This window comes from Gobius niger (assembly GCF_951799975.1).
Source record: "Gobius niger genome assembly, chromosome: 5".
In the NCBI taxonomy this organism is placed as follows: Eukaryota; Metazoa; Chordata; class Actinopteri; order Gobiiformes; family Gobiidae; genus Gobius; species Gobius niger.
In genome coordinates this window covers 19,944,715-19,969,727 of record NC_136856.1, presented here as the reverse complement: position 1 = coordinate 19,969,727, position 25,013 = coordinate 19,944,715, and the positions used below count along the sequence as shown (strand labels likewise).

The 25,013-nt window shown below is 42.3% G+C and overlaps 3 protein-coding genes across 3 annotated transcripts; all 3 read right to left on the bottom strand.

Annotated features, from left to right (window-relative positions):
- Positions 1 to 1,821: 1,821 nt before the first annotated feature.
- On the bottom strand, positions 1,822 to 5,205 carry tgfb5 (transforming growth factor, beta 5). Its single transcript, XM_079556735.1, has 7 exons — positions 4,134 to 5,205; positions 3,724 to 3,887; positions 3,418 to 3,550; positions 3,229 to 3,339; positions 2,951 to 3,131; positions 2,536 to 2,689; positions 1,822 to 2,195 (listed from the first exon to the last, which is right to left on the bottom strand). Exons 1-7 carry the CDS (start codon positions 4,486 to 4,488, stop codon positions 2,037 to 2,039), a joined length of 1,257 nt encoding a protein of 418 aa, XP_079412861.1. The 5' UTR covers positions 4,489 to 5,205; the 3' UTR covers positions 1,822 to 2,036.
- Positions 5,206 to 6,856: 1,651 nt separating this feature from the next.
- Positions 6,857 to 9,925, bottom strand: trmt112 (tRNA methyltransferase activator subunit 11-2). Its single transcript, XM_079556671.1, has 4 exons — positions 9,834 to 9,925; positions 9,490 to 9,591; positions 9,209 to 9,301; positions 6,857 to 7,422 (listed from the first exon to the last, which is right to left on the bottom strand). The coding sequence occupies exons 1-4, from the start codon at positions 9,906 to 9,908 to the stop codon at positions 7,321 to 7,323; spliced, it is 372 nt and encodes a 123-aa protein (XP_079412797.1). The 5' UTR covers positions 9,909 to 9,925; the 3' UTR covers positions 6,857 to 7,320.
- Positions 9,926 to 10,683: 758 nt separating this feature from the next.
- On the bottom strand, positions 10,684 to 24,455 carry atg2a (autophagy related 2A). The gene is made up of 42 exons (XM_079556450.1): positions 23,955 to 24,455; positions 23,475 to 23,637; positions 22,689 to 22,838; positions 22,494 to 22,596; positions 21,027 to 21,171; positions 20,727 to 20,915; positions 20,455 to 20,554; positions 19,989 to 20,153; positions 19,736 to 19,878; positions 19,535 to 19,613; positions 19,201 to 19,450; positions 18,976 to 19,117; positions 18,733 to 18,831; positions 18,348 to 18,503; positions 17,988 to 18,258; positions 17,826 to 17,898; positions 17,561 to 17,735; positions 17,352 to 17,494; positions 17,129 to 17,244; positions 16,903 to 17,057; positions 16,697 to 16,829; positions 16,435 to 16,619; positions 16,261 to 16,341; positions 16,070 to 16,176; positions 15,899 to 15,991; positions 15,750 to 15,820; positions 15,605 to 15,681; positions 15,050 to 15,220; positions 14,847 to 14,973; positions 14,541 to 14,767; positions 14,197 to 14,426; positions 13,993 to 14,128; positions 13,677 to 13,907; positions 13,497 to 13,598; positions 13,328 to 13,412; positions 13,110 to 13,248; positions 12,904 to 12,973; positions 12,748 to 12,830; positions 12,522 to 12,643; positions 12,282 to 12,436; positions 12,040 to 12,198; positions 10,684 to 11,968 (listed from the first exon to the last, which is right to left on the bottom strand). Exons 1-42 carry the CDS (start codon positions 24,123 to 24,125, stop codon positions 11,732 to 11,734), a joined length of 6,009 nt encoding a protein of 2,002 aa, XP_079412576.1. The 5' UTR covers positions 24,126 to 24,455; the 3' UTR covers positions 10,684 to 11,731.
- Positions 24,456 to 25,013: the final 558 nt, after the last annotated feature.

The window sequence follows — 25,013 nt, the reverse complement described above, 5'->3', positions numbered from 1 at the left end:
ATTCACTCAAGTGAGAGCAATGTCACTTTAAAATGTTACTTAAGTATAAGTTAAAAAGTATTTGGATGAAAATACTACGCGAGTACAGTGAGTGCAAGTCTGTTGGTGTAAAAGGACCGATAAAGCATAAAATGCAGTAAAAAAAAAAAAAAAAGGTATATATATATATATATATATATATATATATATATAATATAATTCCAAAGAGTACAACATAAAAACATAAATTGCATGAATGATATGTGAAACTATACAGTAATCTCTAAATGTATGGAGAGTGTTTTTTTCCTTGTGAGGCTCTACACTATACTCAACTCCCGGCTCAGAAAAATGTTTGCATGGGCCGCCTGACTTCCTGAAGCTGTAAGGTAAACAGAGCAGTATGTATGGATTTGTGTTTCATAAATTCTGTGTGAGTAATGTGCACTGGGGCGCTCCGTCAAGGACAGTGGGACCAGTGTAAGACAGACCGAGCCACTCCACTGTGGGATAAGTACAGGTTGGCTATAGTAAGGGGTAGTTAAGTAGAAAAGACTAACAGATGCTGGGCTAGTTTACTCTGGGGGGAGGGAGCCTCAGCACTGGACTGAACCCCAACAAACACTCACACATTGACTATGGATTACAAAACATTAAACTTTGAGCATGCATTTGACACATTCATTGGTACTGTAGCAAGAGCTGTGCTTTTATGCTTAAGGCTTTGTCAATATCAGATTATGTGTTTAACCATGAAATGTGCAAATTAACAAAGAATATAAATCTGTGGTGTATTAGATAAAATAAGTTAGACCATGCTAAAGGAACCTCTTAGAATTAAACAAAGAGATGAATGTTTTAATGAGTTAGCAAAAGTGAAATCGGCCACTTTAACCATTTGTGTGTGAGTTTTCTTTCTTGTTTTAACAGAATTGTAATTAATGACAACAAAGATTTACATAATGCAGCTACATTATAGTCTAAAACCCTGACAATAACAAAGCCATGAAATGATTTTGGTGCTATCCCGAACCTCACACAGACACACTACGCCCATTGGCTCTCACTGTCTATGCGACACACACAAACCACAGGCATACCAGAGAGCCTATATTTAAAATAAACCTCAACGTTTTTTTCCCTTTTCAGCTTCAGGCACTCAGTCAAAACTGGCCAATGTGCACGTGGTGCAGACTTTGTCAATCAGTGACCCTGATGGTAAACATAGCCATGACTAAATGTAATGACAGTATTTGAGCAGCAGCAATGGTCCTTACAATAGGATAATTAAAGTGCTTTTTGAAAATGAGCGGAGTGTGATTGCTGAAAGTTTGAGTCAGACCCAAAGAGTTACAAATTTGCTAAAGCTGCAAAATACCGCCATCTAAAGTTGTCGCTGTTCCAAATACAGCCCTATCATCCATCCCACATCTAATTTTCAAAGCCTGTCTTTCTGCCTTTCTCCTCCCACCACAAATCCCAGAACCTCAAGTGACAGAGACACAGAGGACATGAGGGGAGCGTTTAAATCTAGCGTTCCGTGAGTGGTCGGCTTGGTGTCTGGAAATCTTTCACATCCTGTTTACGGCGGGCAGCCTTCAGCCCAGGACCGCAGAAAACTGGCAAGGCCTCCGCCTGGACACAGCTTCTCCTTCTATCTGCCTACAGATCTGAGTGCAACACTGCACCCTCCCCACACTGCCTCCTTCATATCAACACCTTCAAGCTAAAGCAAACAGGGGCATGTCCAGCTCCTTGGCCCAAAATGTTAAGGCTGTATAAAAGAATCCTTTTAATGCAGCAGGTAAAGCCAAATCACACATCACCACTTAATATCCAAGTTCAGTTTTAATAGAAATAATGCACTTCTTTATAGTGTCCAGTATCACAGACATTTCCAGAGTGGAATAAAAACGATGGCAAACAGAGAGAGAGAATGGTCCTGTTTGTAAAATAGATTTAGACGTTGCCATAAAAGTATTCAAAAGTGTAAGCTGTGCTGTCATTCTCCTGGTGACCATTGTCCACATCTCAAAGTCTTTGCTGAGCTTGTCTCCTCAGCGGCATTTACAAGATTTAACAACCATGTTGGAGAGTTGTTCGACACGTGGGGTGCGTCCGATAAAGTACATAATGGTGAGGGGCTCCAGGTCTTGAGGAACACAGCAGGGAGTAGCTGAGGCCTCGGGGTTCAGCTTATTGTACAAGGGCAGGATCTGGCAGAAGGAGAGAGTTGGACATGCTATTACAGTTGTAAGAAACCATTGTACTTTGTGTGAAATCTCTTTCCAAGTAGGAGTCAAGAAGTAAAGGGGAATTAGAACCAGAGTGAATGCGTAGACAGACTGTGAATGCAAGGCAATTGGATTGCTGTCTAAACACTAATCTATAACACTGAGGCTAACCATTCATAGCCAACCGTTGTGTTCGACTTCCACAAACAATACACATTCAGCTCAGTTCAAGATCATACCAAGCTAATTTAAACTTGTTATGTGCCACAGCTGGGACTCTGTCTCTGGTTTCAAACTAAATGCAGGATTGATACAAACTCACCATGTTGTAGTGGTTGTTGGCACTCCACAGATAGGGACAGTTCCCTGCACAGAAGTTGGCTTTATAGCCTTTGGGTTCATGGATCCACTTCCAGTTTAAATCACGTCTGAAGTCAATGTAGAGTGAGCGTAGGCAGCAGCCATGATCTGATCCACTGAAAAAAGAAAAATAACAAATAGTCTGTCATGGGAAACTGACAGCAGATCACCTTTGAAGGAGCAGCTTTCCACAGCAGTGAAGCAGTCTAAATAAAACACTGGCATGCAGTCTAAACACCCGCTCAACTATGTGACTTTTCCGCACAGTTGTCCACAAAGTGAACTTTGGTCAGAGAAAAGAATGAAACACGCTGTTGAACACATTCAGTTTTTGAATTGTAAGACACCACATGCTGTAGAGTGTCCTCTGGTCTAACCGGGAACAGGTGATGCCGTCTGTGGCTGCGGCTCTCTTTTTGCGGTTCTTCTTTGCTGGGTTGTCCACTCTGTCACTGGGTAGCAGTGTGAGGATGAGGTGAGGAGTCTTGGTGCTGAAGTCTGCCTGACCTTTCACCTGGCCAGGCTTTCTGATCTGTCGCAGCTGTTCATCATCCACACCTATGGAAAAAATACACATGTTTTCAGACATGCTGAGACTGTATTCACTGTTTCTTGGTCTTTAATAGATAAACTAACACACAACAAAAGCACTAACCAGCAAACAGGGCCTCCAGTTCTTCACTTTTGTTGGGAACAATGTTGTTCGTGGATGGGACGAAAGTGCAGCAGGGGCAGTGGATACTCAGCTTCAAGCCTAAGTTATTCTCTGATAAATACAAAGAGGTGCCTAATAACTATTTTGGACACTTTAATAAGTATGAGCAGTGTATTTTTTGAGGCTTACCCGGGTCAGACATCCAGTCTTTAACTGTCTCTGTGATGTCCACAGAAATCCAGGTTCCCTTTGCCCTTGTCTGAACGGTTCGAGAGTCAACGTAACGTTGTGTGGCCGTGCTATCCTCATCTGGCCTAAGTAACTGCAATATTTACAAAAATGTCATGTTCACAGAATACTTTGTTCAATCACAGGTAAAAAAAACAAAAAAGTATAATGCTTTGACGCTAGACACACACTTAAATTTCAAGGTTCACAACATCAGAAGGAATCTATTGTTTCATGTTTTGACTGGTCCTGAAATGTGATCATTACCTGGAAGATCTCCACTCTCTGCTCCGCAGCCCGGGCTTGTGGGTTGGGAGCTCTGAAGATCCTAAACTCAGCTTTAACCAGAGTGCTGTTGGTGAGATCCACTGCACTCACATCAAAGTGTACCACTCTGTAGTGCGGGTCTGGGGCGGCAGGCTGCAGGGCATCTGAGAGAGACACATCATTTATACATCAGAAGTCTGCAACGTGATGATTGTGAGGAATGTCTCAGCAGTAAATTACAGTAGTTCAGTCTGTGCACACGCCACGTAGCCTATATAAGCTATACCAAAACAAACACATCACAGTTTTTATGATCATAATTATTATTACAGATTATTACTGTTCTGTTCTTGAATCATATGAAGGTTCAGGTTTTGACCAGGTGCAATATGACACTTCTGAGGCCTTACTGTTGTCGGTGCGCACTGGCAGCATGTCGATCCGTTGCACCTCTTTGGCATAATAATCCTCCTCACTGCTTTCACGGTCGCACGCGGACTCCGCCAGGCGCGCGCGCTCCTTGAGCAGCTCCCTCGTGCTGTTGTAGAGAAGCATGACCTCCGCGGGCACCGGGGCCACGGGCTGATCGTCGTCATCGTCCGGTGGGCTGCGGATGCGCAGCTTGCTGAGGATCTGTCCTCGCACCGCCTCTATGCGCCTGGACTTCTGCTCATCCAGGTTTATCGACTGGCACGTGTTGAGCGCCTCCACGAGCGCACCGGACACCCGGAGCAGCAGGAGCAGGGCCAGGTGCGGGGGCCACATGGTCCGGTGAGGCGGGCTGAATACAGTGGCAAAAGGATGATGCTCTATCAAGTAGGAGAGTAGGGACAGTGTAACACAAACTCTGCCTCTTCTTTAACGAGCCTCTTCAGGGTTTCTTGTCACATACTTTTCTGTCATCAAAAGATGTTCGCAATTCGAGATAAACTGTTCAGACACTCACACACTGAATTGCCTATTGCATTGGCTCCAACCAGCCTGCACTGTGGACTCATTAACACCGGAATGACGCGCCGTGGCTCTGTGCAGCTGATAAATGTCCTATGGAGATCTTTTTAGATGAGCTTGTGTGAAATTAAATGTCCGTCTCTCTTAACCGCTGTCCATTCTCAATCAGTCCAAACATGCTCTCAAAAAGACACCAGCCGCTGTCGCTCAGCCCATGTCGCAAGTCCAGTCTGCGCTGATCACTGCCCCAGTCGCGGCTCCCGTGAAGTTACCTCCGAGAGACCCATGAGAATCTCACAGAATGGGCCCATTCCAAAAGTCCTAGTCGAAGTTTATGAGATCCTCCCACTGCCAGTTATAGGTAAACAGAAGACAGACTGCACGAAAACGTGGAGAAACGGTTGATTTATGTTGGAAAAAACATGGTGGGCCTTTTATCCCATCATAAACATCAAAACACGGAAAATGTCAACTAACGCAAGAAGACATGACGCTGGAAAATGTATGAATGAGAACCCTGTGCCTTAAAAAAAACAAAAACAAAATCAATATTGTATAAATTACGTATCCCAGGCTTTAGTGCGCCTTTCGTGATTTCTGTGCCTCTCAAAAGTCCAGCAGCAGAGCAGCAGCAGCAGGTTTCTGCCAGACTGCAGAGGAGCCCGATGGCGAGGCAGGCTGTGACGGAGAGAGGGAGGTGCTGAGGCGGTGAGAGGTGGTGGTGGTTATGCTGTGGGCTGCCACCAAATTCAAGAGACTGTGTGATTATGCTGGCAAGAGCCATCTTTACCCGCGGAGAGACAAAGTTTAGCAAAACGAATCAACAGTAACGTCTTTGGTTTTAACTTGATACACACAAGTCCTTTCATTTGATTAAAGCCACGATGCAGATTTTCCGGGTTATATGTTGTACTGCGATCATCTTAACACAGACAATGTGATTATACCTAATGTGTTTTTCGTCATGTTTGGCTTCCTGTAGTGAAAGTCAGGGCACCAACATCTCCATGAAGATGAGCTGGTGATGTTGCGCAGTGTGAGCGCTCAGCAAAGTTATGAGTGAGGTCTGAGGAGAGGTGAACCTGCTCACAGTAAAGGCACATTTCTGAGGTAGCTTTTAACCAAAAAAAACGCACAGGATGATGCTTTCATTTTGTTCAATTTATAGGGTTACATTTGAAACTGTATGGTGTTAAAGGTGCATTATGTAACTTTTTATCTGGGAAACAGTTCCTAGTTCCTGCTTGGCCCCTCGTGACCCAGCGGCTGTATACGACGGTTTGGGTCAATTATTTTTAGGATTTCTAGCAGGTTTTCTCTGCTGAAGGAACCATGTCCATGGTTATGCGTACTTTTCCTTTCAAATATTTTCTTTCCCCTGTAGTGCCTCTGATGTCCCCCCCAGGAGGCCCTGGATCCCACTATGGGAACCACTGGTATGCAATCTGATCAAGGTATTAACCTGACCATAGTAACAAGTAAAAGAGCTACAAGGCAAAATACACATTTTCCCGAGTTTGGGTATGTTTAAAACGTAAAATAAAGTATGTGTGAAAAGCAGGTAATTTACCCAACCCAAGTTCTACTGAAGATAGGGAGAAGGAAGAAGCTTTTTAATAATGTTTACAAAGAAGTACTTTATTGTGGAGGCAATCTGAGACCTGAAATTATGAGAATAGCTTTGGGTAAGATGTGTAGCTCATGAGGGAACAGAATTAGAACAGCAATATCCACCAATAAACCTCCAATGGCCATGTTGTTATCCCTCTGTGTTGCCCTTTTCTTTCAGTCAGTCTTCAGCATCTTTGTTAATTGTAGCTTTGGAGAGGACTGTTAATCTGTCAGGGGTGGTTTTTATTGCTGCTACGCAGCCATCCCATTATACCGACATTATAGTTGTGAGTGCTGGCCTGTAATTGCTATAAGTGGAAGGGAGAGGTGGGACAGACTCAGCTGCTTTAAGGTCCACACACCTCCTCCACTCTTTGAAGTCTCCTGTTCCAACTTGTTGCAGTTGAGGAGTAATTGACGCATACTTTCACAATCCAACCTTGAGATTAAATATTCCTTTTTTTCAGTGATACAAGGGGCAAACAACCTATGGGGCATCAGGAATCTGCCCCGGTTGTAATACCAAGATGTGCGGTGTAATGTTTGACTTTTAAAAACTGACTTCCTCAAAAACAACCTCTAGCCTGGCTGCTCTTTCTGCTTTTTCCTCAAAATCCAAATATAGACAAAGCCACAGCCACGTCATCTGGCTTGGAGCATTTTCTTAACCCTGACATGGGCCGAGGTGGGGTTCAGAGCCCGCCGCAGAATTCTACAGGGGCATCATTTTGTGCAACTTTGTAATATGACCCAGTCCATATGCACTACAAATAACAAATGCAGTGTTGGTTGTCATGGAATTGAGGACAATTTTATCAAAAAGAAATAGTTTCAAAATGAAATACAGCTGATCCACCAGCGTGTAACTTGTAATGTGCCATTAGAAATTACAAACTTGAATGAACAAAACACAAAAAAAACAACGATCACCAATGAGATCCCCAGAGTCCAACTTCAATCTGAATAAAATAATCTCAGTAATGCAAATACTTTGATAAAGATTGCTCTGAGGGCTGTCTAACAGTGATCCAAAGTCTACACCTCATCTTCGTTCAGCAGCATGTTGGGAATGCCTCTGGAAATGGGGAACTCCCGCCCTGATTCAGGACACTTCAGACAGCCCTCCATCACCTCCACCTGTAAACCAACACAACACATGTCAAACGATATTGTCAATAAATCACCAGTGTGAGTTTTAAAACAGGCACAGGCTGTAACATTGAGCCAAATAAAGTAAAATCAATTGATAATCATCTATTATCTTAGCTAATAATTTGCCAATTTGAGTATACAGGTGGCGGGGCTCCGGGGGTGGATGAGATTCGCCCTGAGTACCTTAAGTCTCTGGATGTTGTAGGACTGTCTTGGCTGACACGTCTCTGCAACATCGCGTGGCGGTCGGGGACAGTGCCCCTGGATTGGCAGACCGGGGTGGTGGTCCCTCTCTTTAAGAAGGGGGATCGGAGGGTGTGTTCCAATTACAGAGGAATCACCCTCCTTAGCCTCCCCGGTAAGGTCTACTCCAGGGTGCTGGAGAGGAGGATCCGGCCGATAGTTGAACCTCGGATCCAGGAGGAACAATGCGGTTTTCGTCCTGGTCGTGGCACACTGGACCAGCTCTATACCCTCCGTCGGGTGCTCGAGGGTTCGTGGGAGTTCGCCCAACCAGTCCACATGTGTTTTGTGGACTTGGAGAAGGCGTTCGACCGCGTCCCTCGTGGTGCCCTGTGTGGGAGTATGTCTCCGGGAGTATGGGGTCCGGGGCCCGCTGCTAAGGGCTGTCCGTTCCCTGTATGACCGCAGCAGGAGCTTGGTTCGCATTGCCGGCAGTAAGTCAGACCTGTTCCCGGTGCGTGTTGGTCTCCGCCAGGGCTGCCCTTTATCACCGGTTCTGTTCATTACTTTTATGGACAGAATTTCTAGGCGCAGCCAGGGGCCGGAGGGTGTCCGGTTTGGGAGCCTCAGGATCTCATCTCTGCTTTTTGCGGATGATGTTGTTCTGTTGGCTCCAACGAACCAGGACCTTCAGCACGCACTGGGGCGGTTTGCAGCCGAGTGTGTAGCGGCCGGGATGGGGATCAGCACCTCCAAATCTGAGGCCATGGTTCTCCACCGGAAAAAGGTGGCTTCCCCTCTACAGGTCGGTAGGGAGTCCTTACCTCAAGTGGAGGAGTTCAAGTATCTCGGGGTCTTGTTCACGAGTGAGGGACGGATGGAGCGTGAGATCGACAGACGGATCGGTGCGGCGTCAGCAGTGATGCGGTCGCTGTATCGGTCTGTCGTGGTGAAGAGGGAGCTGAGTCGGGGCAAAGCTCTCGATTTACCGATCGATCTACGTTCCCACCCTCACCTATGGTCATGAGATTTGGGTCATGACCGAAAGGACGAGATCGCGAATACAAGCGGCAGAAATGAGTTTCCTTCGCAGGGTGGCTGGGCGCACCCTCCGAGATCGGGTGAGGAGCTCAGTTACCCGGGAGGAGCTCGGAGTAGAGTCGCTGCTCCTTCACGTTGAAAGGAGCCAGCTGAGGTGGCTAGGGCATCTGTTCCGGATGCCTCCTGGTCGCCTCCCGCGGGAGGTGTTCCAGGCATGTCCTAGTGGGACAAGGCCTCGTGGAAGGCCCAGGACACGGTGGTGGGACTATGTCTCCGAGCTGTCCTGGTGGCGCCTCGGGGTCCCCCCAGAACAGCTGGAGGAGGTGTGTGTGGATCGGGAAGTTTGGGCATCTCTGCTGAGACTGCTGCCCCCGCGACCCGGCCCCGGATTAAGCGGAAGAAAATGGATGGATGGAGTATACAGGTATTTAAATCAGTTTAAAATGCATAAAGTGGATAAATCCTGATGTTTTCATAATCACAAGGATGATTCTATTCTTTTAAGATAAATAAATATAACACGAATAGTAAAAATCAGAGATAATACCTCTAGAAGTGTTCTGTGCACTTTCTTCAGGAATTCTTCATTTCCATCATAATCTGGAATTAGCTCATCCGGCAAGTCTTGTCTGTGGCCAAGCTGCAAAGGTCAACAGTTTTACATAAATAATATCAACAGCATTCATTCATGTCTGAGAAATCCCACTTTAAACCAGTAAAGTAATGACAACATATTTAATATATATATATATATATATATATATATATATATATATAGTGTGGAAAAAAACATAAAATAACACTTAATACAGGTGACTACTTTGTTACCTCCTCTGCAGCTTGAATAAGAGCAGTCCACTCAAGTTTGGGGACCATCCTACTGACAAACTGAGGGTTAAACTCCACCTCGTTAACTTTCACTTCGGTAGCCTTAAAAAAATGAAAACAAAACAATCAAGTGTACTGTGGTATAATAATCCAAAATACTACTTCCTACTAGTACAATAATAGTACCAACACAAACACCCTTAATTACTAGACACCAGTTAAATGTAAACACCTATTAACTCAATAAGAGAATGTTCCCCTCGAACATAATGAGGTAAAAAATAGAGATTCATAGACCGCAATCTTAATTTGAGGGCACAAAAAAACTGACAATTCCCCTTTACCTTTATGAGCAGCGGGTATCCTTTTATGACACCTTTTACGTGAGAAGTCAGCATGTTATGCGTAAGTAACTTCATATTTAGTCGCTACGTACACCACTACACTTTTAAAACAATAGCAAAATTTGACGAGCCACAGTAAACAAACACGCCAAAGCGTTTACATGTGGACCGGAAGTGACTTTGGTTCGCAGGATAAAAGGTCCCCTGAAACATTCTCTGATAATGCTTCCGCATGTAAAATATTGTAGCATAAAAATATATATTATACTTAATATATTTTAAATAATATGCACTTTATTATTATTATTTATAATTATGTTGACAAATTATGTAGAAACAAATGTACACATTTACAGTGACAGGTTTTAATCCTTCTGTACTAATGTATCACTTAGTTAATGGATTACATCTGTGGAAACCAGTCACCCATTCACTCTCTCATTCATACACCAATGTGTAAATGAGAGAGACAGTTATTTTAAGTTCCCTTAGTTTCTCTTATGTAGAGGGAAAGTTCTATATATTCAGACTCACTCATCTTTATTTTCCCCCACATCTCTCATTGGGTAACATGGTTGGCATAGCAACAGTTTAAAAATCTTTACCACTACGTATGTCACTTCCTGTCAGTATCCAAAACTGAAGTGAAATAATAAACAACATAAAAACGAAAAACAAATTTAAAATGTTTAGTAAAACCTTAAGTGTAATTGTGATACCAATAATTAAGCAAAATTGTGTCTAATGTGTCATATGATTTTAACTACTTATTTTATTAATACGTACTTGTATTATTAATTATAAATACACACAACTAAATGAGAAGAAAGGTTTTTATACAGATTTTTTTAATCAATTTTGTATGCTCCTCTTTGTATTATACAGGCCATTCATACATTTTACAATATAGCAAATAGTAATTATTACACACTTGGTGTAGGAAGCACCAGCCATCCTCACCGACACACATCATAGTCTCAGTCACACAGTTACACAGTTTCACTCTTTACATGTATTCACAAAACAAAAAGAAAAAAGTTAAATCCCAAATTCCTCCGCCGCAGTCTATATATTTCCATCCCCCCTACACATATAACACAAATATGACAATAGTTAAAATATTAAAATGTAGAAAGGCCACTAAAGACATGACCAAACCCTTGATGAAGATGGAGGAAAATGATTTCTACTCAAACATCTGGACATTTGCTTTGGAAAAAAAGTTGAAATAATGACAAACAGCTATTGAGCCGGACAACAAAATCAGCTCCATCAGCAAAATAATAGATCACAGTCAATGAGAAAGTTCCAGGATTCAGAAAGGCAACTGCAAATAGGGCACTCAACAAGATGTATGGCACAAATAACGAGTGCATTTCGGGACAAATTAAAATTATGTTTGTCATCATTATCACTGTCAATATGCATGAAATCCAGCAATCATAACCCCAACAAGGTGCTGCTGACATGTCAAGTGGTAATACTGTTTCTATATCAATGAGACTGCAAATGACCACAAACTTTGTAAAGGCCACAAGCTTCTGTCTTTTGCTTCAGAAAAGTTGATTAAGATGATAAAATGTATTTGTTTTGAAAGTCTCATTAGAGCATGAATTGATTTAGTAAGAAATCTGGTGTAAATGAGAGATATGATTACAGCAAGTTGCTATGAGAAAGAAAATAATGTTAAGTATTTAAGTTTTGCTAATGTATCACAGAGATTAGTTAAGTAGTGGGTGTTAGTGACTGAATTTGCTGTTACTTTGCTTTTGTAATATGACTCCATACACACATGCACAACATGCAAATACACGTGTACGCCTTGTATTTGCTCCCTTTGAGTCAAAAATATTCACACATTAACACATACATAAGCATTCATACAAAAGTTTCTTCCGTCATTCTTGACTGTCTTCCGTGCGCCATTTGAGGAAATCCTCCTTACGGGCATCTGGTTTGATCTGGTTCCTCATTCCACCGAGTAGATTGGAAGTGGCCTCAGATGCTACTATTAAAGGTCTGACAACAGTGGGTGGGATCTGCCGCAGGACCCCACCTACAGCACCGGGGAGACCCTTCTGTTCATGACCACGAGACGCTACATCACACAGAGTCTGCGCTGTGTCGATCACTCCCTGAAACACAAAGTACAAACAGTGTGAATTTGACATCTAAAACCATGGTTGTGATTTGTTACGGGTCGCACCTCTCTAACAGTATCATAAGCCTTAGCAACTCCTTCCCTCAGGTCGGCTGGTTGAGCTGCTCTGCGTGACCTGCAGGATGTTACCCGGCCTTCAACGATGGTGCAGCGATTCAGGGGAGGTGTTGGGGACAGGATGTCATACACCGTTTCCGCCGTGGCCTTAAAATGAAGTTTTCCAATATTAGAACAAATGAAAAACATCACTTTGCTGTTAATCTTTCAGAGCACCAGAGAGGGAGTACCTGTATGGCCTGAACCAGCCTGTTGCTCAGCTCCAGAGCAGCTGAGGCAGTGGAGGTCCCGAACGACGCTGCTCCCCGCTGGAGACCTCGAATAATGCGTCCATCCTTTCTGTATTGCTCAATAGGCAACCAAAACAGGTCACGCACACCATGAACTGAAAGTACAAACAAAAGCAACAAAAGAATCACGACTCTGGTATATCTGAGCTTTAAAATTTTACTCCATATGGATGAACTTACACAGCTGGACAACAGAGTGCATAGGGCCCACACCTCCCAAAATGCCCGGCAGCTGATTCTTCCGAATGTCTGCCAGCCATTCGGTGACAGCGTACTGGATCACTTTGTCAAAACCTAGAAGACTGAACATATAAAATAAAACGTATTATTGTTTTTGCTGAGATACAAAGAGAATTTAAGTATTCACAGTAAATGTAAATAGCTGCCAGTTGAGATATAATCCTACCCATGTCTGCAACAGAGCCTCTTTAGCTTCAGCTCAGAACAATTTAACTGCGCCAGACCGATCAAAATTCCTGCAAAAGTTCCCTACAACAGAAAATCCAGAGTTTTCATAAAATTGTCTTTGAATGCTGGAAATGAAAATGGCAATTATGAATACCTGCTCAATGACAACATGTTTGCCATGATAATCCAGCCAGATAGGCACTTCAGAGGTGAAACGAAACTCTCTAACAGAAGGGAAACTGCTTTTAGAGACATTTCACAACTTTTTTATACTATATGTCTAGCTATACATTGTTCCATACAGCTATAGATGCACAGAAAGATCATTAAAGAGTGATCAGAAACCAATTCCTATTTTACCGAAAATAAATAGGCTGGTCAGATGATGAGGTGGAGCCAGCTGAGGAGGAACTCCTTTCACTGTAGGTCGTTTCCACAGAAGCTGAAAGATCGGGTCCCAGGCCAGCATCGGTCTCCTCTTTCTGCGATTCAGCTTTTACTACGGAAAAATAAATCCCAGTCTTTCTTTACATGCTTAAGAAGCACAAAGACCTCACAGTTGATTAAAAGCACCTTACCCTCAATAGACGAGTCCATTGGCAGGTATGGGTTAACAGAAGAAGCTAGATTACTGAAGAAGTCTTTGAGGAAAAAAAGAGCATCCTTGATAAAAGACACATGATATTAAGTTATTACAGTATAATTATAGGCATTAAAATGTATACACCAGTCTGTTTGATACTTTACCTGGTCAATGTTTAATCTTAGTGGCAACAAACTGACTCTGAGGCAGCACTCTGGACCCCCCAGGCCAGACTCTGGACACACCTGCAGGGCCTTTACAGTCAGCTGAAACCCAAAGAGTCTCAATTTACTCTGGACCAGACACAGAATAGACACGTTACCAGCCATTCTCCTGTCTCTCACCATGTTTGAGTGGGCTCGTCGAGGCATGCTCTCACTGGTGTACAAGTAAAGGAATTTGTTGAGTTGCGATGAGGCTAAACGGTCTCGAACCTCGAGCTCCTGGACTATGAACACTTGTCTGGACAGTGGCTGCTCGCCACTCAGACCAATCCCTCCACCTGCAGCCAGTGACACATCCCCCTCTTGTCCTGCTACTACAACAACTGGGTAAGTTTCATGTTGGAATGAAACCTTGCAATAGAGATAAAAAATTGAAGAAAAGTTAATATATCGGTTTGCTTTGATCTACAACTGTTAAAATGGTTTAGTTTCACACTTTAGTTAGTTGGATCTCCATGAGCAATGAGTGTTGACGACCGCTGCCACCAGCCCAGCGCCAGGAGTTTTGTGGACGAGAAGAACCCACAGAGCGGGATGGAGAGCCCCAAGCACCAGCAGAGACTGAGCGACCCCTGCACAATACATTTAGTTTTTATTATACTATGTGTTTTTGGCATTAATGTTGTCAATTACTGTTTACCTGTTAGCCTGTTGGGTATGTATGGATACGGGTTTGCCACCAAAATCCTTTCCTCCATAAAGATGCCAGACCACTGAGATTTCACGCAGCACCACTCTGGTCTTGGGCACAGGGAAGCGGCTTGGAGCTCGGAGCAGGTCTGAGCTTCCTCTTGGTCGGGAGAAGTGACTGTCTTTTACTTGTATGGGACCCTGAGCCAAAACTGACACCACAGGCTCCCCGTCTCTGGGCTGGTCAGGAGACAGAAGTGTGATTAAAATGACATTAACAGCAAATGTCAGTGCTTCACTGCTGCGATGAAAGTGCACAAAAGGACGTCAGTGAAACAAGGATGTTAGACTTACAGGAATGCCCATGCCTGGAGCCTCCAAAATGCAGAAGTCATCATTGTCTGTGGAGCCCTCTGAGGCTTCATCAGACATCATCATGTCCGGCTGAGCTTCTGTTGCTGTGGAAATCAGACCATCAAGCTCAGATTCATCGCCTTGAAGATCGGAGGGGCTGCGCTTCGAGGCTTCACCCGGAAAAAGATACACAGACACAGGAGAGCCTCGGGGCACAGAGCATTGGCCTGCACAAAAGCATTTTCATGATGAAATCTACACGTAACGTGTCCAGTTTAACAGCTACAGAAGGGTTATCAGGAATACCTGTTTCCAAACTTTCTTCTTCTTGACTTTTCTCTGTATCAATTAAGGCATCGGTCAGATCACACTGGTTGATCTCAGCAGTTTCAGCTGGAGGGTAGATCACCACAGAAGCAGGACTTTCAGACAGCTAAAAAGACCAAAATGTACACTTACACAATTTAGTAAGACTTCAAATTATTTATTTGATATAATTTAAGTTGTACTGGTAATTTCTGGCCAGCGATTTCTGTCGGGGAAGAATGACGTGGAGGAGGATGTAGGTCACCCTGTGAGACCAGGTACTGCAGCAAATTTACCAGGGCAGCACAAGAATCGGCACAGGTGTGAAGGTGGACCACATTATTTGAGCAACGCAGCTCAAAAAGTGGTTGAGACTAAACAAACACACAACATAAAGAAGCATGTGCGTTATACAAAGGTCCATAAGAATGAATATTGACAGATTTGCCTAGATATATAAAGCCTGGGTTTGATGTGCTTCGTCACTGTTCTGTAATTCAAAACCACATAAATGGCAAGAGAGTGAGGCAGCATGTTTTTCTATAAACATGCTGGTTTTGAAAAGAGAAAAATTATCCCATGTTCAAAATTCTAGCCAAAAGTCTGTGGCTTTGCCCAGTACATTATGGAAACATAAATGCTGGTGCTTTCTCATGGTTTTGGGCCACAAAATTAAATTACGTTAGGTCGGAATATTCTTAATTTTTTCATAATCATATTGAAGTAATTAAAAAAGCAGGAACATGATTGTTACTCACCAGTTTGCCCGTACTGTTGCCTTTCCATGTGGTTATGGCAAGCTCCAACAAGTCAATGTCCAGAATACACACATAATCTGCATCACACAACAATTTAATTTACGTGTTTGGTCAAACAGAAACCCATGAGAGATTTTGCTGTTACCTTTTCTCAAGTCCACTGTGTCAGTCTCACATTTATCAGAGAGGTAGAGGGCAGAATCATCTAGAATAAATCTAGAAACAAAACAAAAAATATGATTTGTCTTTATTAAAAAGAAAGGACAAATATTAATGATGGCGCCTGAATGTTACCTGAGGTGAAATGTTGCTGTGTCAACAATGATATTACTGGACAGAGAGAAGGACTCAGCCGTGAACAGCATTCGCAACGGTAAATAAAGTGGTCTGTTAAAAGGAAAGAGGTTTTAATTAATATTCAAGAGCAAAGAAAATCCTGAACATTCACAAATGAATACGGTTTACCTGTAGTCAACAGCGCATGAGGCGAGGTGAGTATGGAGAACTGTGATGACTGCAGGTGCCGTGTATCCCAGAATAGGGTCATCAATGACATCGAGAAAGTCAACCAGCTGAAACGTGAAAAATATGACGCAATTTAAGTTCACATTAAAACATCATTTTTGCTTCCACTTTCTATATGTTGAATCCCTCACTTGTTCGTGCCAACTTTGATTTGTTTGTGTCATGTAATGTCTCATGGTGGCCCCCTGCAATTGAAGAGCAACTAAAAATTCCTAAAAAAAATAAATAAATAAACATTTGAGAGGGTTACATTAAGTGCCTTTTATGTAGAAGAAGAAAAACAAAACATCTCGATAAAGACCCACTTTAACATTTCTCTGGAGGTCAAGTGTGATTTTGATAGCAGTGGACAACATCATCGACTCGGTCTCTTTGCCACTGACACTGCTTACACCAACTTCTGTAGGATAGACTGTAGGGTCTAGATGTGTGGGGGAGGTAAAACAAGGCATTTCCAGGCGTAATGGCATTTGGAGGTCTTTCACTACGGCTTAAAGAGAAAAAAAGAAATGTTAAACAAATTTCATATGGAGTTTTTATTTTTCTGAACAAAAATTGCAGCAGTACCTCGATGGAAAAGCTCAACTTTTCTGCTTTCCACACACAGGTAGTTTAGGTTGGGATCATTTTGATACTTTGCAACACTGAAGATCTTCCCTCCTTCAAGATCAAGCACAAATTCCCCTTGACCCTGTTCTTCCTAAAATAGCAGGTGATAAAACAAAGACAGCTCAAAACATAGAGCAACAATGAATCAGAAGAGTCAAAGGTACCTTTTCATCTGTCCTGGCCTGGAGACGACCTCTGTCAATGATCACAGTGAGAGAGAGGAGGCTAAGGTTGTGGCTGGGACGAGTGGATGTTTGAGTTTTTCCAGACAATTCATTGGGCGAATAGTAGGAGGTGTCTTCCTCCTCTGAGTCCGAGTCTTTATAAAGACATTATCATAAAACAGGCACATGTACAGTTTGTGACAGATTATATTCTCGTGAAACTTACCCAGTCTGAAAGCCGACTTGCAGAGATGAAACTCATCATATCCACGACCATGGTCAGTACTGTGGTCTGAGGGAGGAGGGGGTGGTGGTTCCCACATCAGAAGATCATTATTGATCCTTAAAGAGAGAAGTTATATTAAAAGATCATCAAAAAGCAGAGCAGACACAGAATAGAGTATACTAAGAGAAGCTGCATTAATGTCAGGGCTTTCTGCGTGACAAACCTGTTGTAGATACTCTGAAAGGCCTGTTTATTGGGCAGCAGAATGTATGCCAGAGGAAGGCTGATGTCCACAGCACACTGACAATGAGCAACACACTGGACTTGAAATTGCCTCATCTCTTCTGCATCTGCCGGAATCACCATCTGGAATAGACAAATAAATCAAAATGCAACTCAATTCAACAAACAATTTTACCAGTATCATTATACCTCCTCTGTTTCAAACATTGTCCGGTTAGAGGAGAAAGGGGAGCTTGTTTTATCCTGAAGTTCACAGTGGCTTTCAAAAAAGGCAGCCCCTTGGTCTCTGATGAGGCCTGTCTTTATTCCACTCAGTCCTGCTGCTGGGTCATGGGCTTCTCCCCCACGGACACGCACTGAGATCCTGGTCATAAGAAGAGTTTCAGATTTCAGGATAAATGAATCATGAGTAAATAAATGTATTTACAACTTATATAATGTAGCTACATCATACCTAGGAACAGAGTCCTTACTCTTCTTAACTCGGATACATGGGAAAGATCCTCCCTCCCAACCCTCGTAAGACCCTGGTGAAACAAAGATGAATACATTTGTCTCACAAAGGAAAATTATTAAAATTACTATGTTTTTGTTGAGTACAGAGTTGAGATCCCACCATGCAAGTCTATAAAGGAAGCCTCAAGCAGCTGGGTAAGGAGTGGTGCCCATGGCTGCCCTGGGACAGTCTGTTCCTGGAGGTCCGGAGCCTCTTGGTGCTTGACCTCAAGTTCAGCAAATTCCAGGACCAATGTCTCTTGGCGAACTGCTCTTTGGGTTGGGGGTCTGCGCTTTGACGGAGGACGCAAGTCTGGGATGGGAAAGCGTAATCTGAGGACAGCATGAGGAGAGAAGAGAGAGAAGGAAGAGTGCAGTTCACTGCACTGGGCCTGGAAGAGAACAAAGAAAGGAACAGTTTAGTGCTGTGCATATTACTTTTTAAAGCTTATTGAACAAACAGAATTTAAAGAGAAAGGACCTGTGTCTCCCCTGGACGAGGACTTTGTGAGGGGCAGTAACTGAAGGCTCTGCTCAGGTTGCTTAAACGACTGAAGATGTCTAGGTCCAACTCTGCGGTCAGCTCAGCCAACTCCACTCGCACCCTACTTTCCCTTCTCAGGATCCGCTGTTTCCCCTACCAAGACATATGGAAAGAATTTTAGTTTGACGTGACTGAGCAGTAAAAACCTTATGGAGTACAGTGTAGTCATCATGCATACCACAGCATTTTTACCATATCACATGTCAGCTATTACTTAATCTCCGTACACCAACATACTCTTATTGAGTTTATTTACATGTTGTACATTTACCATCAATCAAAAGATAAAGCCCATTGTTGCTCTTAAATAAACAGGACATACCTTCCTCTGCTGTTTTTCACTGAGGCTGTAGTGCAGCTGAGCACATGGTCTGGCTGTAGATCCCACCGTGAACTGACCTGCTTTCTGAAACTGAATCAGCTAAAATACAAACACAACACAAAAAATATACTGTGTCATTAATGTATTCAATGTTTCTTATTTACTTAATACTTTCAATGCTTAGATTTGAGGATTGTGGCATTTATGCAGTAAAATATTATACATTGTTGCCCAGATTTGTACCTCACTGTAATTTGGGTTGCCCTCGACCCAAAGGCACTCCAGCAGCTCGAGTCTGCTGAAGGAGAGGTCAGAGGTCACAGCACGGCTGCTGCGTCTTCCACTGCGCATTTCACAAGAAACCTGCACTGCTGCCCCGGTCAACCTGTGAAAGAGGCAATTCATTAACAACTTTGCAGATTGAGTAGCTTAATGAACATAAACTGACTGAGAAAGAAGCAACCGCACCTGAGGTGAGAGTGTGGGCAAGCTTTAGCAAAGCTGCCTCTTAAATGGTGGAAGTCTCTTTCACTAAACATGCTGTCTTTGAAGGATGCCAATTCTCTAAAGAAGACCTGAGACACATGGGCTAAAGATGGGGAGCTCTCGCTTCTGCTGGATGGATCCTCTTGCAGTAGAGTGAGTGTGAGCCCACCAAGCGTCAGACGGAGCAGGGCATCAGACTTCATCTGCTCTGCCTGGCCACTGCGTGACCGTCCTGCATTAATGATCGCAAGTCAAAGCATATAAAAAAACAACAAACACAAAACATTTTCTTAAAATGCTCTGAATTGTTGGATACCTCTAGGCCTTGTGGCGGCTTGTGGTAAACTTGACAAGCAGCCAGGTACTGGGTAACGTCTTGGGCAATTCATCATTCCCTAATCAAATAAAAATTCAGCCACATCAAGAAATACAAAAATAAAAAGGACAAAACAAAAATACAATCAGATTTCAGAAAGACAAACAAAAGCCCTAATATGCCGTTACTGCACAAAAATACCTGTGCTGTTAATACAGTGGGTTGTGCAAGACTGGATACACTATGTGTAGAAGATTCCATATCACTGTCCGACATCTCGCTTCCAGAGCGAACCGATGTCACACTACTACTCATCCCTGCGGGGCCCATTGAGTAAAACATTTCTGAAAAGCATAATATAAATGAGACACTAAACAACAGAAATGTATTTACATCATATATCATCATATATTTATAAATATATGATGTCACCTGAAAAAAAAACAATACCTACCTCCGTTTTCAAATCCCGTGACATAAGGTTCCAGATCAGGATCATCTTCCCACTCTGCATCTTTTGGGCTAGAGCCAAGTTGTTTACTGAGGTCGTCTTCAATCATCCGTAGATCATCTGAGTCCAGTGGACGACTGAGCACACCGCCAACTTTACTGTCAACCTCTGCAAAAGACAAGAAAACATTTAAAGTGATTGCCTGTAGGATTGCAAAATGAGGAGCAACATTCAAGTTCTTCTGATTGGACCATAAAACCACTCCTAGTTTTCGAAACGAAGAAAGTGAGAACAGACTTTCAGAAGTAGATGATCCAGCGCCCTTCCCCACAGGTAGTTTCCATAGTTTAGTATTACCAGGAAATACAGATACGTTTGATGTGCTGTATTTTGTATTCTGACACAAAACTGAAAGACCAATGAACGAACCACCCATTCATTCACACAATTTACACAACAATTACAATACCTGTGTTTATACAAAGGGCTGAGAGCAGGTCCGTGAGATGGGTTATTTGATCTGGAGACAACAGCATGTGCACACAGCCCACCTTCCCGTCTAACTCCAGCTGAGGACAGGAGAGAAAAAGAAGCCCTCAAATGTAAATAGAAAATGTATAATAGAAATTGCGTTAACTTTAAGTCAACGCAAACAAACATGGTATGTTTTATGAGCCATGTTTTGTGTGTATTTGTTTAGACACAAATTAAATGAAAGGGAAAACTCCATTAGTATCAAACCTTTGGTCCAGGGAGCATGTCATTCTGTTTGATCTTGACAATAGTCTCAATAAAACCAGAACAGCTTCCAATGAGCAGTGGCTGAGAGACAGGACAGGACTTCTCTTTAATCTCGTCTCCACTGTCATCTTCATCGCCTTCTTTCTGCCCCTCACTGACTGTATCTGAATCTGTATGTTCAGTGTGATTCTACAGTGAAAGCAAAACCATAATTGTTATACACAAAAGATATTCTTCAAAAGCAAATTAGCAAAAGTACATCGAGATAAACCTACAATAACAAATTTAAGAGCACAGTACCTGTACTACTACAGCACTGTCGTAAAATAGCTGAACAGAGCTGAGCTGCAGGATCTTATGCAGAACAGCAGGTGGCTGGTGTATGTCTACTGGCACAGCTGTTTGACTAGCCGGGTCCCGCACTGCTTCATCAAAGTATTCCAGCCTGCTCAACATACAAATATTCAGCATGCATTTATGGAGTACAATAAAAAATTATGTGACTTAAAGGTCCTATATCATGCAAAAGCGACTTTTTGGAGCTTTTAACCATGTTGTTATGCCATTTCCTTATCAAAAACACCCCAGAGTGTTTTTTGGCTTCATTCACGCAGTTCTCAGCAATCCTCCTGAATCCTGCTCTCTGAGCAGCTGCTTCGCCCTCTCCTGGTGAACGACTGAGTTGCTCAGTTGTGTCGAAAGAGCGGAACGGAAGTGCTCGACGTCTGTAACGTAATGTCTTAATTCTATGCTTACGGCCTGATTTTAATTTGTAAAACAGCTTTGTCATTATTTCTGTTGTAAGAAAGAAATAAAGGAGAAAAAAGCTGCCCCTGAACAGATGTCATGTGTGCACTGGAAGTTGCGAAGAAGCTGGACACTTGTTCTTTTTTCTTACCTAACGATAATGTCAGAGAAAGGCGCGTTATATTGTAAGGCGTAATGATACCAGCAGTAGTTCGAAATCCGCATATAGTCACTTTACTGTGCGGACGCCGAACTACTCCTGGTATTATTACGCCTTACAATATAGTTCTCCCTTTTATCTGCATAGAAAATCCACATTGTTTAATTTTGTGTACTAGACTTTATCATGCAACACTTCACGTAACCATATTTAAATAGGGAAAACGTGGAAGAGCTGGTAGCTTCTATCTTGACCTGTTTTGGAGCTATAGTTGAGAGGAGAGAGGCTAAATGCTAACGCCGTCTGTGCTGTGTTTACGTGACTGAAGGCACGTGTGAAGACCAGACAGGTCCTAAAGAACTCGTTTAAGCTAAGGTAAGAACATATCTCAGTATGTAAAAATAGTGGCCTATTCCTTTAATAACTGTTCTAACCCTCTGTGAGAACAATTGTTCATATCTGAACGGCTCCACACAAGTGATACTGGCTTTAAGAGCTCAATTAGATAAATATAGCAATCACAAAACAATTGTGGAAATTATTAAAAGAATAAGATTTTTGGAAAAAAAAAATTCCACCAACATCATTTCTGTGTGTCAACTTACAAAAACATTGCAACCGTAATTGTTATTTGAATGTTCGTGAAAAAAGCATCAAGTTAATTTTCATTACAAATCCGAGTAACCTATTTTTGCGTGTGTGCAGGAACTATTATTTCTATTCATGTACGCTGGGATTCTCCCTCCTCTCCTATGCCCCTGCCTTAAACAATAGATATATACCGTTTTTCTCCTAATCGCACAGTTCTAGCATCAATTACTGCAGACTTTAGGCAAAAAAAACACTGACAAACATATTACCGTTTGATGTGCACTTCTAAGGCAACACTTGTTTCCAGATCCAGGGGCTGGTGCTCAATGCGGACAATAGTGTCCACAAAGGTGACTTTGATGCGACGTAAAACTATGAATATAACCGAAGTAATAGATACATTATTAAAAAAACAGATTACACCAGGAAGAAAGCAGAATATCCAAACAAGGAATACATCCTACCAGTCTCAATAGTTTGTGCAAACATTTCAAGCCCCTCTAAAGGGGCAGGTGGTTCCTCTGAAGTCTCAGGAGGGTCCTTAAGGCACTCCTGGGCCAATTGCATGCTGGATGTCATGCTTGATGACCAACTTTGTGAGTCCCAGCCTCCACCTTGAAAATATGCATGTGATAAAACGGACTATAGACAGAATAAAATATGTATTGAAACTACTAAATTTATTGCTTTTAAATAAACAAACAAAAACACAAATTTGCTAGTTTGGGTTTTGATTCCGATATACCAGTCGATATAGCCACAACAGCCCATTTCGCTATCAGCTGATATGATGCCAATATCTCCGGATCGGAAAGTGATAATACTTTTGCACTGGAAAGAGCTCTGTCTGAGCCTTTAAAATAATGTGCGTTAGAAAAACCCACATCGGTCGGTAGTTTTGAAGCCACTTTTTTCAAGTAGTGGAACTAAATTTGTTTTGTTTTCCTTGAGCATGTTGTAAACTCAGCCATTTGAGGGAAAAACACTGTGCATCGAATTATAAAGCAGTTGTATCCATTTTATGAACTTACAGGCTACTTTTCTAGCATTTCTGTGAAAGTGACCCTGAAAGGTGACCCTGCAAGTTGTGAAATGTGACTATAAACTCGTCCCTAAGAATTGGGATGTTACAAATATGTGAGGAAAGTTAGGAATGAAGCTAGACTGTAACTAACATTTAAATTTAGTGGCTTCATCTGTCTTTGTTTGTTATCATAAAATCAGATATAGGGCCTTTAAGGAGTACTTACTTGTCCTGTACTTGGGTCGACATGTTATCTGCAGCCCAGAGACTTCCAAGGTGCAGTGATCAGTGAGAAGGGCTTGCCAAGGTATGGTCACTGTTATACTGCTCACAAAACCATCTACTATCTCTAGAGGGGCACCTAGAGACTCCAATAGCTCATTGACAGCCTATAAAGAAACCAGTTAGTGTTAAAAGAACTATGCAAAATATGATAAAAGTGAAACGGTAAGCTTATACAGTAAAGGCTACGGGTGTGTCACATAAACAATAACGTGTCATTTTGTAGAGATGTGTTTAAAATGTAAGCTACTGTCTCCTTCAAATTACTCAATTTCTAGGAAGAAATGTGAGCACGCGTCTATGAGCGTGACGCTGGAGTTTGTTGTTGAACTGAAACGCTCTTGCGAAATAGTTTGGACAGCCCTGTTGAACTGGACAAAAATACAAAGACTAGCTAATGCTGTGACGAACATTTATATCTCACCCAGACATCGAGGTTAATTTCCTTGATAACACCGCTGCCATTGTACAAATCCAAGCCTAGTTGATCCAAGCTTAGTCTTTCCTGTAGAAAGTGTCCGAGGTAGTGCTGTAAAAGGTACCGACAGGCCCGTTTCTTGATGGAGCCTGACCAGGGGAAAAGCCAGCGAGACATAGGGTCAGGGCGTTCGGGGAGAGGGAACGAAGAGCTGGTGGAGGAGAACGAGAACCGTCTTCTGGCAACTGCATAACAGACCCAACACTGATAGTACAAAAACAAGGAATGAGTCGAAGCTAGCTGCTGCTGAGGGCTAAGGAAGGGGTAGTCCGTAACTCTAGCTTTCCCACAACACTCAAAATCCTTTGTCAGAGCCGATTCTACCCAGAAGACGCCAGATATTGTAGTCTTACTGCCACTTTGGTTTAATTGTTTGGGGTAAGGTTTAGTTCAGTTTGCAGCGGCAAGTCTCGGTGCGAATCTCGTTTCAGGCTTGTTTATTGTTATCTTACGCCAACTGACGGCGTGCGTCATGCGTCACGGCAATTCCGGAAGTAGCTTTAAAATGATACATTTCTTCAAAGAAAGCAAGACATTTTATTATTAATTTACTTATCCCTTTATCCAAATTTTATATCCACATTTTAAAAATGATACTCTCTCATATATGAAGATTTTGCAAGGTTCTGATAACAAAAAGGCTCTGAAAACTATCGATATTTGCTCAAAACATATTTGTAACTATATAATTGCATTGTGCAATTGCATTATACCCCCTGGCATGTATACGCGTTTTATACTTTTCAACGCAATAATAATAATACAAAAATTACATTACATATCCTTTTGCACATTATGTAAGTCAGTAGATCCATGATGTAAATATACATTCTTTTTTTTTTTAAATTCCCAGTTTCCTCTACATTAAGGGTAGTTTGCGATGCATTTATAAAAGGACAAATATATTAGTTAAAATGCTTTAAAGAAAATTTTAAAATTATTCCATAAATATTGAAACTTGTGGAAATAGTTCCATTGTGCTCTACTTGTATAAAAAAACATTTT